The sequence below is a fragment of the Ranitomeya variabilis genome, chromosome 1, assembly GCF_051348905.1.
Source record: "Ranitomeya variabilis isolate aRanVar5 chromosome 1, aRanVar5.hap1, whole genome shotgun sequence".
NCBI classification, from domain to species: Eukaryota; Metazoa; Chordata; class Amphibia; order Anura; family Dendrobatidae; genus Ranitomeya; species Ranitomeya variabilis.
Genome location: NC_135232.1, coordinates 9,055,588 through 9,070,967, shown reverse-complemented (window position 1 = coordinate 9,070,967; position 15,380 = coordinate 9,055,588). Strand labels below are relative to the sequence as shown.

General features: G+C 48.7%; 1 protein-coding gene across 1 annotated transcript in view; it reads left to right on the top strand.

Moving 5' to 3' along the window:
* Nucleotides 1–10,919: 10,919 nt before the first annotated feature.
* LOC143793648 (uncharacterized) overlaps nucleotides 10,920–15,380 on the top strand; it is a 134,783-nt gene continuing 130,322 nt past the window's right edge. Inside the window, exon 1 of the mRNA XM_077280708.1 lies at nucleotides 10,920–11,049. Within this exon, the coding sequence (XP_077136823.1) occupies nucleotides 11,007–11,049 (43 nt within the window). The 5' untranslated portion in view covers nucleotides 10,920–11,006. The remainder of the gene's footprint in view (nucleotides 11,050–15,380) is intronic.

The window sequence follows — 15,380 nt, the reverse complement described above, 5'->3', positions numbered from 1 at the left end:
AGCCCACAGAGAGCTATATACAGCCCACAGCAGTATACAGCACAGAGCACAGCCCACAGAGAGCTATATACAGCCCACAGTAGTATACAGCACAGAGCACAGCCCACAGAGAACTATATACAGCCCACAGCAGTATACAGCACAGAGCACAGCCCACAGAGAACTATATACAGCCCACAGCAGTATACAGCACAGAGCACAGCCCACAGAGAACTATATATAGCACAGAGCACACAGTAGTATACAGCACAGAGCACAGCCCACAGAGAGCTATATACAGCCCACAGCAGTATACAGCACAGAGCACAGCCCACAGAGAACTATATACAGCCCACAGCAGTATACAGCACAGAGCACAGCCCACAGAGAACTATATATAGCACAGAGCACACAGTAGTATACAGCACAGAGCACAGCCCACAGAGAGCTATATACAGCCCACAGCAGTATACAGCACAGAGCACAGCCCACAGAGAACTATATATAGCACAAAGCACACAGTAGTATACAGCACAGAGCACAGCCCACAGAGAGCTATATACAGCCCACAGCAGTATACAGCACAGAGCACAGCCCACAGAGAACTATATACAGCCCACAGTAGTATACAGCACAGAGCACAGCCCACAGAGAGCTATATACAGCCCACAGTAGTATACAGCACAGAGCACAGCCCACAGAGAACTATATACAGCCCACAGCAGTATACAGCACAGAGCACAGCCCACAGAGAACTATATACAGCCCACAGCAGTATACAGCACAGAGCACAGCCCACAGAGAACTATATATAGCACAGAGCACACAGTAGTATACAGCACAGAGCACAGCCCACAGAGAGCTATATACAGCCCACAGCAGTATACAGCACAGAGCACAGCCCACAGAGAACTATATACAGCCCACAGTAGTATACAGCACAGAGCACAGCCCACAGAGAGCTATATACAGCCCACAGTAGTATACAGCACAGAGCACAGCCCACAGAGAACTATATACAGCCCACAGCAGTATACAGCACAGAGCACAGCCCACAGAGAACTATCTACAGCCCACAGCAGTATACAGCACAGAGCACAGCCCAGAGAACTATATACAGCCCACAGTAGTATACAGCACAGAGCACAGCCCAGAGAACCATATATAGCACAGAGCACACAGTAGTATACAGCACAGAGCACAGCCCACAGAGAACTATATACAGCACAGCCCACAGAGAACTATATACAGCCCACAGCAGTATACAGCACAGAGCACAGCCCAGAGAACCATATATAGCACAGAGCACACAGTAGTATACAGCACAGAGCACAGCCCACAGAGAACTATATACAGCCCACAGTAGTATACAGCACAGAGCACAGCCCACAGAGAACTATATACAGCACAGAGCACACAGTAGTATACAGCACAGAGCACAGCCCACAGAGAGCTATATACAGCCCACAGCAGTATACAGCACAGAGCACAGCCCACAGAGAACTATATACAGCCCACATCTCTTCTCTTCCTCCCCTCACCTCCTCCGAGAATGGCCCCACAGTCCAGAAAAAAAAAAACTCTCCTCACCTCTCCTCGTGCCCAGCGTTGCTTCCTGGTTCCTGCTCCTGTCTCAGCAGCTGCAGTCTGCCCGGGACACAGCAGGTGCGCGATGATATGACGTCATCGCGCACCCGCAGTGTCAGAGGCAGAGTGGGGAATGATGGGAGAGGAGCGTCTGTAGACGCTCTCTCCTCCATCATTGCATTCAACTGTACCGGCGTCTATACGCCGGTATAGTTGAATGCAACGGCGGGGGCGGCGGATTGAGCGGCCCACCACTGGCACCGGCCCTTCTGGCATTTGCCAGAAGTGCCCTATGGCCAGTCCGGCCCTGGCCCCTGATGTACCTAAACAGTAGAAACCCCCCACAAGTGACCCCATATTGGAAACTAGACCCCCCACGGAACTTATCTAGATGTGTTGTGAGAACTTTGAACCCCCAAGTGCTTCAGTACAGTTTATAACGCAGAGCCGCGAAAATAAAAAATATATTTTTTTCCACGAAAATTATATTTTAGCCCCCATGTTTTTATTTTCCCAAGGGTAAGGCTGGTTTCACACTTGCGTTTTTTAAAAAAATGCATGTGTGAAAAAACGCATGTAATCGCGGTAAAACGCATGCGTTTTTTTAGACGCATGCGTTTTTATAGAAAAACACAAGAAAACAAGAAAAACCCAAAAAACCCTACCCCTACCCCTAACCTGAAATACGTGGCACTGAAATACGTGGCACTGAAATACGTTTATATACGTATATACGTATATACGTATATAAGTGCCACGATATTTCAGTGGCCACGTATATAAGTGCCACGTATATAAGTGCCACGTATATAAGTGCCACGTATTTCATGTACATGCCACGATATTTAAGTGCCACGTATTTAAGTGCCACGTATTTAAGTGCCACGTATTTAAGTGCCACGTATTTAAGTGCCACGTATTTCACTGAAATACCGTGGCACTTAAATACGTGGCACTGAAATATCGTGGCACTGAAATATCGTGGCACTGAAATAACGTGGCACTGAAATACGTGGCACTGAAATACGTGGCACTGAAATACGTGGCACTGAAATACGTGGCACTATGACTGTCAGAAAATGTTCATTAAACGGTTAGGGATGAGTTTAGGGGTAGGGTTAGGGTTAGGGTTTGGATCCCTTTATCACCTTGATGGTGGTGGGTGACTTTTCAGTGTGTGTTCTGTTTTTTTTCTATAAAAACGCATGCGTTTTTAACGCAAACAAACGCGTTGAGATCGGACGCCATGTCGCGTTTGGAGAGCCCCTGATGTGCCTAAACAGTGAAAACTCCCCAATTCTAACTGAAACCCTAACCCCAACCCTAACCCTAGTCCTAACCCTAGCGCTACTTTCACACTAGCGTTTTTTTGCATACGTCGCAATGCGTCGTTTTGGCGAAAAAACGCATCCTGCAAAGTCATCTGCAGGATGCGTTTTTTCCCCATAGACTAACATTAGCGACGTATTGACACACGTCGCAAGCGTCGTGCGACGGTTGCGTCATGTTGTGGCGGACCGCCGGCAGCAAAAAACGTTACATGTAACTTTTTTTGTGCTGACGGTCCACCATTTCCGACCGCGCATGCGCGGCTGGAACTCCGCCCCCACCTCCCCGCACCTCACAATGGGGCAGCGGATGCGTGGAAAAACAGCATCCGCTGCCCCCGTTGTGCGGCGCTTGCACAGTATGCGTCGGTATGTCGGGCCGACGCAGCGCGACGGCCCCGTACCGACGCTAGTGTGAAAGTAGCCTAACGGGAAAATGGAAATAAATATATTTTTTAAAATTTCATTATTTTTCCTAACTAAGGGGGTGATGAAGGGGGATTTGATTTACTTATATAGCGTTTTTTGGGCGGATTTTTATTATTGGCAGCCGTCACACACTAAAAGACGCTTTTTATTGCAAACAATAGTTTTTGCATCACCACATTTTGAGAGCTATAATTTTTCCATATTTTGGTCCACAGAGTCACGTGAGATCTTGTTTTTTGCGGGACGAGTTGACGTTTTTGCTGGTACCATTTTTGGGTACATGACATTTTTTGATCGCTTTTTATTCCGATTTTTGGGAGGCGGAATGAACAAAAACCAGCAATTCCTGAAATTCTTTTAGGGGGTGCGTTTATACCGTTCCGCGTTTGGTAAAAAGGATAAAGCAGTGTTATTCTTTGGGTCAGTACGATTACAGCGATAACTCATTTATATAATTTTTTTATGTTTTGGCGCTTTTACACAATAAAAACTATTTTATATAAAAAATAATTGTTTTTGCATCGCTTTATTCTGAGAGCTATAACTTTTTTATTTTTCTGCTGATGATGCTGTATGGTGGCTTTTTTTTTGCGGGACAAGATGACGTTTTCAGCGGTACCATGGTTATTTATATCCGTCTTTTTGATCGCGTGTTATTCCACTTTTTGTTTGGCGGTATGAGAATAAAGCGTTGTTTTTTGCCTCGTTTTTTTTTTTTTTTTTTTACGGTGTTCACTGAAGGGGTTAACTAGTGATATAGTTTTATAGGTGGGGTTGTTACGGACGCGGCAATACTAAATATGTGTACTTTTATTGTGTGGTGTTTTTTTTATTTAGATAAAGAAATGTATTTATGGGAATATATATTTTTTTTTTCTTTATTTAGGAATTTTTTTTTTTTTTTTTTTTACACATGTGGAAAATTTTTTTTTTAACTTTTTTACTTTGTCCCAGGAGGGGACATCACAGATCGGTGATCAGACCGTGTGCATAGCACTCGGTCTGATCTCCGATGTGACAGGCACGTTCCACAGGCTTGCCGGCGCCTGCTACGAGGATTCTCAGCAGACGCCGGCAAGCAGGGTCATCTTATGACCCGGAAGGAGTACCGCGGCCATCTTGGATCCGGGGACTCCTTCCAGGTCACCGGAGCAGCGCGATCTCATCGCGCTGCTCCGGTGGGAGAGCGCAGGGAGCCCCCGTCCCTGCGCGATCCCCCTCTATGCCGCTGTCACTATTGACAGCGGCATCAGAGGGGTTAAATGCCCGCGATCGGCGACAGCGCCGATCGTGGGCATTGCTGCGGGGTGTCAGCTGTCATATACAGCTGACACCCGCACCCGATCACCGCGGCGCTCAGTGTGAGACCGCGGTGATCGGGGCGCCGTACTAGTACTGCGGCTGTCAGTAATGCAGTGCCGGCAGCGCAGTACTAGTACGGCGCATGTCGGGAAGGGGTTAAAGAGATACTGTTTTCATACTAGAATAGTAGATGACTGGAAAATAACAATGACTGCAATTCAGACAGGTAATTTACAGAAAATAGGAGGAAATATTATTTGCATAATAATTTGGAACACAGTGTATTTCATTGGAATTGGAAATGGCGCTCTAGAGGTCCAGTCCTCTTTCTCCTTGAAGAGGCAATTTGCATATTACATTTCCCAGAGGAGCATTGCATTATAAGCCTCCTCACCTTGGCATGCCAGAGGCGGTATGTCACTCTCCACAAGGAGACCCCTTAGACCCCATTTCTAATATGTAATTGTTGCGCTCAGTACTTCAAGGTGTGTAATCTACACTGTGGAGACATGGCCTAGAACGTTTGTAATTATCCTTCTCTGCAATTACCCTTTGTGAGTCCCAAGTCCCTCTTTTCTTTTTCTCTGCACCTTTCTTGATTTTAACCAATTGTTTTTCCATGTCACCAATACAATATATATTTTAAAACTTTAACCTTTGTAGCACTTCCCACTACCTACGGTAAGTCTAGTTTCACATTTGCGTCTATGTGCGTGCAGCGCCCCAGAGTCCTGGTCGTTGCAGTGCTGTGGCTTCGCCGCTAAGGGGAGCCATGGTACGTTCGATGGCACCGAAGGAGTTCCTCCAATCAGGTATCACAGACACCAATATGTTTCACAGCTGGGCCTCCGGGGGGAGCTAAGGGTGCTATTCATTAGGCCACTCCCCACCATAGTGGGTAAACTGGGGGTCAGGCAGGAAGTTAGACAGAACGCTGACGGGATTGAACGGAGCAACACCCTGTGGCAGGGGGTGTTGTGAAGGGAGAGACTGTAGGGTCTCTGCCAGGGGTGGGATCCTGGCAGAGGCTTGGCATTGAAAGAACGTAACGGGTCCGCGCAGGCTCCTGGAAGCGGCGGGACTCAAGAAAGGACTAGAAGCGAGATAGATTGTGCTGAGTGAGAAACGAGATCAAGCAGAAGGAGAATACCAGCAGGGGTTTTGTTGAAAGAGGCAGCACCCTGCTGAGGCGCAATACCGGTGGCCGGAACGCCGAGGGAGTGGATTAGAATACAGCTTCAAGCCATACTCCAAACAGCGGCAGGACAGTCGGTCTCAGGCGGGCTGTCTACCACATATCACCTATGAAGTCTTGGGGGGCAATTGCGGGAGAGGGGCGACTCTAGGGTCCCGGAAGAACTCCAGGCCTACCTGACAAACGGGTGCCATTCCAACCTGAATACAGGGAAGGGGTGGATTACAGAGGAACATCAAATCGAGTTGTGAGGGAACTTAAGAAACAGACACAACCGTTGTGGGGTTACTTTCCGTGAGCACAGCAGGGAAGGACTACAACACATAGCGCTAGAAGGAAGGCACAGATCTCCACCTGAGAGGAGAACTCTGGAGGTGCCATTGGACCGGCCGGACTTGCGTAGCCTGGTGAACCGTGTTCTGGACTGAGGACTCAGAGATCTCCAGTAAAGAGGTAAAGAGACTGCAACCTGGTGTCCTCGTTATTTACCGCGACTTACACCCCACAACCGCACCGCTACATCGCTACCATTACTACCACCTATTACACCGGACGTCCCCCACTGACGGACAGGGCCACGGACCGGGTCTAGCCACCGTGACAACCCCGAGACTGAGAACTAGAGGCCCGGCTCCGGGTACCCCTCGGCCCTGCGGCGGTGTGGGGGCGCGCCGCAGACTTGGCGTCACGAACAGGATCTACTTAAGCCTGAAGAATCAGGTCATGTGTGCCTAGAGACTGTGATTTGTTGTGCTTGGACTGTACTTTATTGTAAGACTGTGCTGCGCCAGTTGCCGCCAAAATCCGCCGCCATTGCAGCGCTGAGGAAAGCGCAGGAAGAGAAGAGGGGCGTGGAGTGGGCGTAGACGAGCTGGAGAGCGCGAAGAATAATGGCCGCCCAGTCTAAGTATTTTTGTGTCCTGAGGACGTGCCCGTCAACTGCTGAGGTCCGCCTCCTGATTCTGGCCGGAGGGTGGAGACCATGGGGACGGGGCCGCCCACGGAAGAGACCGCGGGAAGACGACGCGGAAGAGGAGAAAAAGATGGCGACATCCAGAGTACCACGCGGAGCTGACCCGGCTCGGCCTGAGGATACGCAGCCTGAGGTAACCTCAGGGGCGCCCACATTGCGGGGTTCGGCCTTAGCAGGGCCACTGATGGGACGACCCCCTCCGCCGATGTTCGCGGAGTGTGCGGCTGCAGCCGAGACCCGACAGCTGGCACGCCGCCTAAAGAATGACACCCGTGTGCTAGCTCGGATGGGGCAGCCAACAGAAATCCGCCTGTCCCCAGTGTCCCCTGCTCCTTCCCACCTGGCCGCGTCCGAAGATACACCACCGACGCCGGACTTGAAAATAATTCCGGATGCGGAACACTTCCGGCGTCTGATGGCAGCCTGGCGGAGCCGGCCCCAGCCCGCCGAGCAGATTGACCTGGTAAGCCCCCCAGAGATCCCACCGTCGCACTGGGGTGTAGTGGTGGCCTTCAATCCCCAGTCTGGACGGGGAATAATCCAGGAGATTGGGGAGCCACTACAGGTCCGTGTGGATCGGATAGAGGTGGAACCAAGCAGCGGGAGGTTCGATTGCAACTTAGAGCCAGGTGATGCTGTCACCTACACGCGGTGGAGGAGGGCCGCGGGTGAGACAGGCTGGATAGCCCGAGGCGTGCAGCGATGCGTTGCCCTCCAGGCTGCTGCAGGGGCACCAGAAGACGATACTCCGGCGAGGAAAGCTGCAGAGCCCGGTCCCGCGGAACCATCAGAAGCTCGACCTCACCGTGCCCCGGGGGAACGTGTACGGTTGCCGACAACGAGGATCTCTCAGCGGGGGATTCTGGCACTGCTGGGACCGGAACGAGGCCCTGGCTCACCAGAACGATCTGTTGGTTTGGTGAGGCCGGAGAGAAGACCCCCGGCCACATCTCAACGGTAAAGTAATATTACTGCTAAATGTAAATAGTTGCTACTTTATTGTTTTAACTGTTCCTGTTGCTGCTAAACCCGCCCAGGGTTAATGGATCCCTCTGTTGACCCGGGATCCCCTTTGGTTGTTTTCCTTTTCCTGAAGTTTATACAAGTTTTAAAGTTACACAAACTGCAGAAATCATGGACTGTGCATGATTCGAACTTTCTTTTGTAAATAGTTTGCACCTTCTTAAAGGTGCTCCCTACTGGTTTTAGCCAAAGACACTTTGCGAAGATATTTGCCCTATTGGTTTGAGCCAAAGACACTTTGTGAAGATACCTTTCCTACCGGTTCTAGTTAAAGACACTTTGCGAAGATACCATATCGGAACCTTTGCGTGGGCTGGTAGGCTGAGAAGACGAGCTACCTCAGAAAGACTTGGTCCCCTCTTAAAGGGGATGTGTGAAATTGAACTTGAGAAAGATACTGTTGCAGAACAGTAATGTGATAATGAAGCTTGAAAAAGAAATGTAACTGTTTTACATGCTAAGTTATATGTGTTGAATTTGTTGAAATGTGAAATCCAAATAATGTTTTGCAGAAAGAAAAGATGCAGAGAGCCCGTAGGGGTAGAGATAGAGATCTGCATAGCTGAAAGTAAGGAAGTAATGATGAAGGTGAGGATAGAAGGTCAACCCTGCGTCCCCATAGAAAGTTACTTTGTTACTAAGGACAGAAGGCGAACCCGTAGGGGTTAGAGAGTGAGTCCTTAAAGGAGCCGAGTAGAGCGGGCTCAGAGTTCTTGAAACGAAAGGAATGTTATGTCTATACTATGTATAGTAGCGAAAGGCAGTAGGCCCTGGCTGAACGGGGCGGTCCTGTAAAAGAAAGGAGAGGCAGTAGGTCTGGTGCCATAGGGACAGGCGGTCCTGCAGGTTCAAAGTAGGAGAATGTGAAGTTACCTTACCCTGTAATGTGATTATAGGAAGGCCTTTGGTAAACTAAGAGTGTATGTTTCTTAAAGGCAATGTTAATTTATTGTTCCAGAATTTGCACTAAGTAGAATACCCGGTTGGGTAACAGGAGTTATGCATAGCCTGTAATTTATAATGTTGACCATGTTTGTAACGTTAAAAGTGTCCTCACCTCCCATAAAGGGAAGCCTGTTCAAGTATACTTATCGTTTTGCACTCAACAAAATTGTATGTCTTTTTGCTAATCTGTATTGTTGTTTTTCTTCCCAGTCCCGGAGTACTGTGTTTAACCAGGGGGGAGTGCAGCGCCCCAGAGTCCTGGTCGTTGCAGTGCTGTGGCTTCGCCGCTAAGGGGAGCCATGGTACGTTCGATGGCACCGAAGGAGTTCCTCCAATCAGGTATCACAGACACCAATATGTTTCACAGCTGGGCCTCCGGGGGGAGCTAAGGGTGCTATTCATTAGGCCACTCCCCACCATAGTGGGTAAACTGGGGGTCAGGCAGGAAGTTAGACAGAACGCTGACGGGATTGAACGGAGCAACACCCTGTGGCAGGGGGTGTTGTGAAGGGAGAGACTGTAGGGTCTCTGCCAGGGGCGGGATCCTGGCAGAGGCTTGGCATTGAAAGAACGTAACGGGTCCGCGCAGGCTCCTGGAAGCGGCGGGACTCAAGAAAGGACTAGAAGCGAGATAGATTGTGCTGAGTGAGAAACGAGATCAAGCAGAAGGAGAATACCAGCAGGGGTTTTGTTGAAAGAGGCAGCACCCTGCTGAGGCGCAATACCGGTGGCCGGAACGCCGAGGGAGTGGATTAGAATACAGCTTCAAGCCATACTCCAAACAGCGGCAGGACAGTCGGTCTCAGGCGGGCTGTCTACCACATATCACCTATGAAGTCTTGGGGGGCAATTGCGGGAGAGGGGCGACTCTAGGGTCCCGGAAGAACTCCAGGCCTACCTGACAAACGGGTGCCATTCCAACCTGAATACAGGGAAGGGGTGGATTACAGAGGAACATCAAATCGAGTTGTGAGGGAACTTAAGAAACAGACACAACCGTTGTGGGGTTACTTTCCGTGAGCACAGCAGGGAAGGACTACAACACATAGCGCTAAGAAGGAAGGCACAGATTTCCACCTGAGAGGAGGACTCTGGAGGTGCCATTGGACCGGCCGGACTTGCGCAGCCTGGTGAACCGTGTTCTGGACTGAGGACTCAGAGATCTCCAGTAAAGAGGTAAAGAGACTGCAACCTGGTGTCCTCGTTATTTACCGCGACTTACACCCCACAACCGCACCGCTACATCGCTACCATTACTACCACCTATTACACCGGACGTCCCCCACTGACGGACAGGGCCACGGACCGGGTCTAGCCACCGTGACAACCCCGAGACTGAGAACTAGAGGCCCGGCTCCGGGTACCCCTCGGCCCTGCGGCGGTGTGGGGGCGCGCCGCATGCGCAGCGTATCATCCGCAACCGCATGCAAAAATGCATGCAAACACATGCTAACGCTGCGCTTTTTATTCACATCAGTGTACAAATGACGGCAAAAAACGCAGCGTTTGCATGTGTTTTTGCATGCATTTGCGCTTTTTATGCACGTGTTCAATATTTCCAGGAAGGCATGTTTCCATGGGCGTTTCTCGAAACAGTTCCTGGACATGCTCACGCATGCGTACACATGACCTTGCATACGCATGTGTTCCCATAGACAGCATTGTGTTTTTAATGCACTCCTCCGCATGTGCATTCCTGCGCTTATTTGACTGATTTTTGATGCTTCCAAAAATGCAACGTGTTGCGTTCGCTGTGCCCCTCCACACACCGCAAAATAAATGCATGTCCATGCGTACACCATGTTAAAGATAGGTAAGCATGATGTATGCGGATGTATGCGGGTCGTACGCTGCGTGCACAGACGCACATGTGAAACCAGCCTAAGCCATGCATCAGGGTACAATGTTATATTGCTGTAACTGAGCAGAAGTAAAGCTCAGAGGGCATTAAAGTAACTGAATACACACTAGGTCTTATTATAGGGGCAGTGATGGTGATGATCGTACACCTTCACCCCAGGACTGAGTTGGGGGGAGACTCCTCCGATGCCGCTTCCTGTGCTGTCTCGGTTTCAGCTATGGCCTTTCGAGGGTTTCTTCACTCATCCTCGATGCGTCATTTGCTTCTTGTATTTTGAAACTTCTGTTTCCTCAACAATTTCCTGGCTCTGTGAAAAAAATATATAACCAAAATCTGAAAGAAGATGATTTATGCATCCGAGCAGCACAGACAAAGCACGAGGAGATGAAGGGATTCTGTGTACTGGCTCTTCTGGTCTTACACCTGAGTAAGTCAATCATTCGTGTTCCTCCTTCGTGTACCTTCATTCATTCCAAGCTTTCCTGTTTGTTGTCCATTCTCTTGAGGTCCATACATGGCATCAGTCTGGGTCTTGTGGACTGAACTTCACTAATTGGTGTGTTTGGTGGGTAGGTGTAAATGCATGAACCCCAACAATCAGTGAGGGTGATGTCCCAGGAGGCCGAAGTCATAACCTAACCAATCTCACCAGTGTGTGACATGTGGATCCCAGTGGCTGAACCTTACCAATAAGTGTGTGTGATGATGGGGGTCCATGGTGTTTAGCCCCACTAATAATACAGTGCACAAAGAATCCCTCCGTATAGTGACCAAATAACAGTCCCACGCAATGTCTCACCACACTTCCATAATTAATGGTGGGTACTTCTATCAGTAGAGTCAGAATATATTACATTTGTGATGAACCTGTCATCCTTTGAATATGGAGCGCCCCCACGTGTAGGGCAATGGGGTACTCGGTACTGGGTCCCTCTGTCTCGGTCTTGGGGATGTCACGGTGGCCCGACCCGGTCCGTGGCCCTTCTGAGGGGCATCCAATCAAAGGTGAAGTTTGTACGGTGTTCGTGACGCCACCTGTGGTATTTGGTCAGGGTGACTGACGCTGCTGAGGGGTCCGCTGGGGTGATGTTATGGCAGCTAGATGGTAAACCTTCCCACAGGTGAAGTGTGTCCCCAGGGCTTCCCAGTAGAGTAGATGGTAATGGTGTAGGGCGCAGTAAATGACGAGGACACAGGGTTGCAGTCTCTTTACCTTTTACTGAAGACTTCAGCGTCCACAATCCAGAGCACTGTTCACAGGGTTGGCTGAGACCGGCCAGTCCGAAGGCACACCCAGAGTTCCCTTTGCAGGTGGAAATCAGTAGCCTTCCTACTAGCGCCTGGGTGTTGTAGTACCTCCCTGCTGAGCACCACAGGATAGTCCTCACAACTGTCGTGTATATTTCTGATGTTCGCTCTCTCCGTCCCCCAGATGGTATGGATAGGACAACCTGTATGACGGGGTAGGCCTGGAGCTATTTTATAGGAACCCTAGTGACGCCCCTCTCCCACAATTTGCCTCTGTTGTCTTCATTAGGTTTAAAGGTTGGGCAGCCAACTTGGAATTAACTGTCCTGCCGGTCTCTGAAGTAATGCGTAGAGCCTATTACTCCCTCGGTGTTCCGGCCACCGGCTACGCGCCTCAGAAGGATGTTGCCCCGATCTTAAGGCAGAACTCCTCCTGGTATTATCTCCTTGTGCTGTGATCTCGTTTCTCACTTCTCCACAATATACTCCGCTTCGTGTCCTTTCTTAGGATGCCGCCGCAATGAAGTGCAGGCGCAGCTCCATAACGTTCTATCTCGTGCTAGGCCGCTGTCAGGATCCCACCCCTGACAGGACCTCTCTGGGTCTAACCCAGGCGGCTCCCGACTTGTTGTCTCGTCGAAGCCCAGGCAGCTTCTCTCCCTAACTTCCTATCCAACCCCCAGTTTTACCCGTGTGTGAGGAGTGGCCTAATAGATAGGACCCTTTGCTCCCCCTGGTGGCCGGAGTGTGAAGTTTAATGTGTGACTGAGATACCTGGTCAGGTGAACTCCTTTAGTACCATCAGACGTAATATCACTCCCCCTGGTGGAAGAGCGACATTACTGCAACGACCAGGACTCTGGGGCGCTGCACTCCCCCCGTTAAATCCAGTACTACCGGACTGGGAAAAGAAGAACAACAATACATATTAGCAAAAGACATACAAATTTTTTGTAATGCTGTAAACAAGTAAATATAACAATGCTTCCCTTTATGGGAGGTGAGAACACTTGAACGTTACAAACAAGAACATATTTACATTGCGCAAAAGCAAATTGGAAACAGTTATTATCTATCTATGGAACCAATTACCCATACAGGTATTCTATCTATTAAATACTAAGTGCTATAACAATAATTTAACATTTTTCTTTCTCTAAGTGCAAAGTCTGTCAACCATCTATCTATGGCTCTCTAGAGGACTCACTAACCCCTACGGGTTCACTTTATTAAAATTCAGCTTTCAACTCTCTCTTATCCTCACTTTTATTTAACGTACATTATCAAACATTTCTTATTACTAACTTACTAGCCATATACTATTACTATATAAAACATTATTACTATCTAACTATTTTAAGGCAACATTATCATGTTTTAGACTAAGTGCAACATTGAACATTCCCTTTAAGAGGGACATCGTCTTTTCTGAGGTAGTGCAAACAATCAACAATCAGTTATTTACTTTAAAGCAAGAACTTTTAGGGTATGTGCACACGTTCAGGATTTCTTGCAGAAATTTCCTGAAGAAAACCGGAAATTTTCTGCAAGAAATCCGCATTTTTTTTTTTGCGTTTTTTTTCCGTTTTTTTCGCGTTTTTTTAGCATTCTGCAAGCGTAATTAGCTTGCAGAATGCTAAAGTTTTCCAAGCGATCTGTAGCATCGCTTGGAAAACTGACTGACAGGTTGGTCACACTTGTCAAACATAGCGTTTGACAAGTGTGACCAACTTTTTACTATAGATGCAGCTTATGCAGCATCTATAGTAAAAGATAGAATGTTTAAAAATAATTAAAAAAATAAAAAAATGCTTATACTCACCCAGACATCTCCTCAGCGGCGTCCGGCTCCTCTTCCTATAGCTGGTCTGTGCGCACAGGACCTTCCGTGACGTCACGGTCACGTGAGCGGTCACATGACCGCTCACGACCAATCACAGGACAGTGACGTCATCGGCAGGTCTTTCGCCGCACACCAGCTACAGGAACCGAACGGCAGCGTGCAGTGGAGGCGGGAAGACATCGAGGGTGAGTATAGGACTGTTTTTTAGTTTAATTCTTATTTTTTTGACCACTTATATGGTGCCCAGTGCGTGGAGGAGAGTCTCCTCTCCTCCACCCTGGGTACCAACCGCACATAATCTGCTTACTTCCCGCATGGTGTGCACAGCCCCGTGCGGGAAGTAAGCAGATCAATGGACCCCTAGGTGTGCGGAATCCCCTGCAATTCCGCATTTTAATGAACATGTTGCTTTTTTTTCCGCGATGCGATTTTTTCGCGGAAAAAAAGGCTACATTTGCACAAAAAATGCGGAATACATTTAAAATAATAGGAGGCATATGTAAGCGTTTTTTTCGCGTTTTTATCACGTTTTTATAGCGAAAAAACGCGAAAAAAACGCGAAAAATACTGAACGTGTGCACATTGCCTTACGCTGTAATCAGGAACAGTCTCTTCAAAAAGCTCTTCTTTGTAAAACCAGTAGAGAGCACCTTTAAAAAGGTGCAAACTATATACAGCAACAGTTTGTGAATCATTCACCGTCCATGATTCGGCAGTCTTTTAGAAAAAGCAGAAAACTTAACTTGAAACAATAGGGATCCCGGGTAAACTAAGGGATCCCTTTAAGAAGAATAACCCTAGACGGGTTTTTTTAGCAGCAGGAAACAGGAAAACAAACAGTTAACTATTTACAGTCTTTGGTTCCCCGAGGTTTATTCTCATAGTAGGTTACAAGACATCAGTCGGTAATGAACACTTCTTGACCGGGGAAGCTTTGATCCAGTGTTCTCGTCTGATGCGGTGTCAATATCATTGGGTCGTCTCTCAGGTGCGGTCAAATCACCAGGGGTCTGGATTCGAATGTCAGTTTTGGTGGCAAGTTCAGTAGCGGCAATAATGCACACAGTGGTGGTAGTGTTAGGATTTGTCAGTTCAGAGTTAGTCGTAGTCAGGGCAGCGGGTGGCGCTACAGTAGATTCACACCACTTAACGTTCCGAGCACACCAACCTTGCGCACTCCGATGGCGGGTGTAGGTCACCTGGTCCCCTCTGCGTAAGATTCGGTTCCGATAACCGTCACGGAATTGGACCTCCATGTCATAGCTGGCAACAAAGACTTCAGTTGGTAGCCCCGGCTCCTGTATAAAGCCCCAACCCCTTTTCGGGTGAAAGGCTAGTACAGTCCCTTGTTTCACCAAGTTCTTATTTCCGCGTTCGGCCTTTGGTTTTGGTACTTTTGGTGGGTCATTTTGTTCTGTCTCTTTTCTGTTTTTCCAGTACGAAATTAGGCATTGTTTATACTGCTCCCAGGTGAGCGCAGCGATATAGGTTCCTTCTTGTCAGGACCCGTCCGGTCTAATCTTTGGAGCGTCCCATCTAAAGATCACCCCCTCAGAGCTCACGTCTAGTGGTTCTCCCATAGTTGTTGGTAACGGAGGCACTATTTTCTCCAAGGTGTCAGGGGCTACCACGACAAGCTCAGTGGCAGGGGATCGGTCACTCTCGGG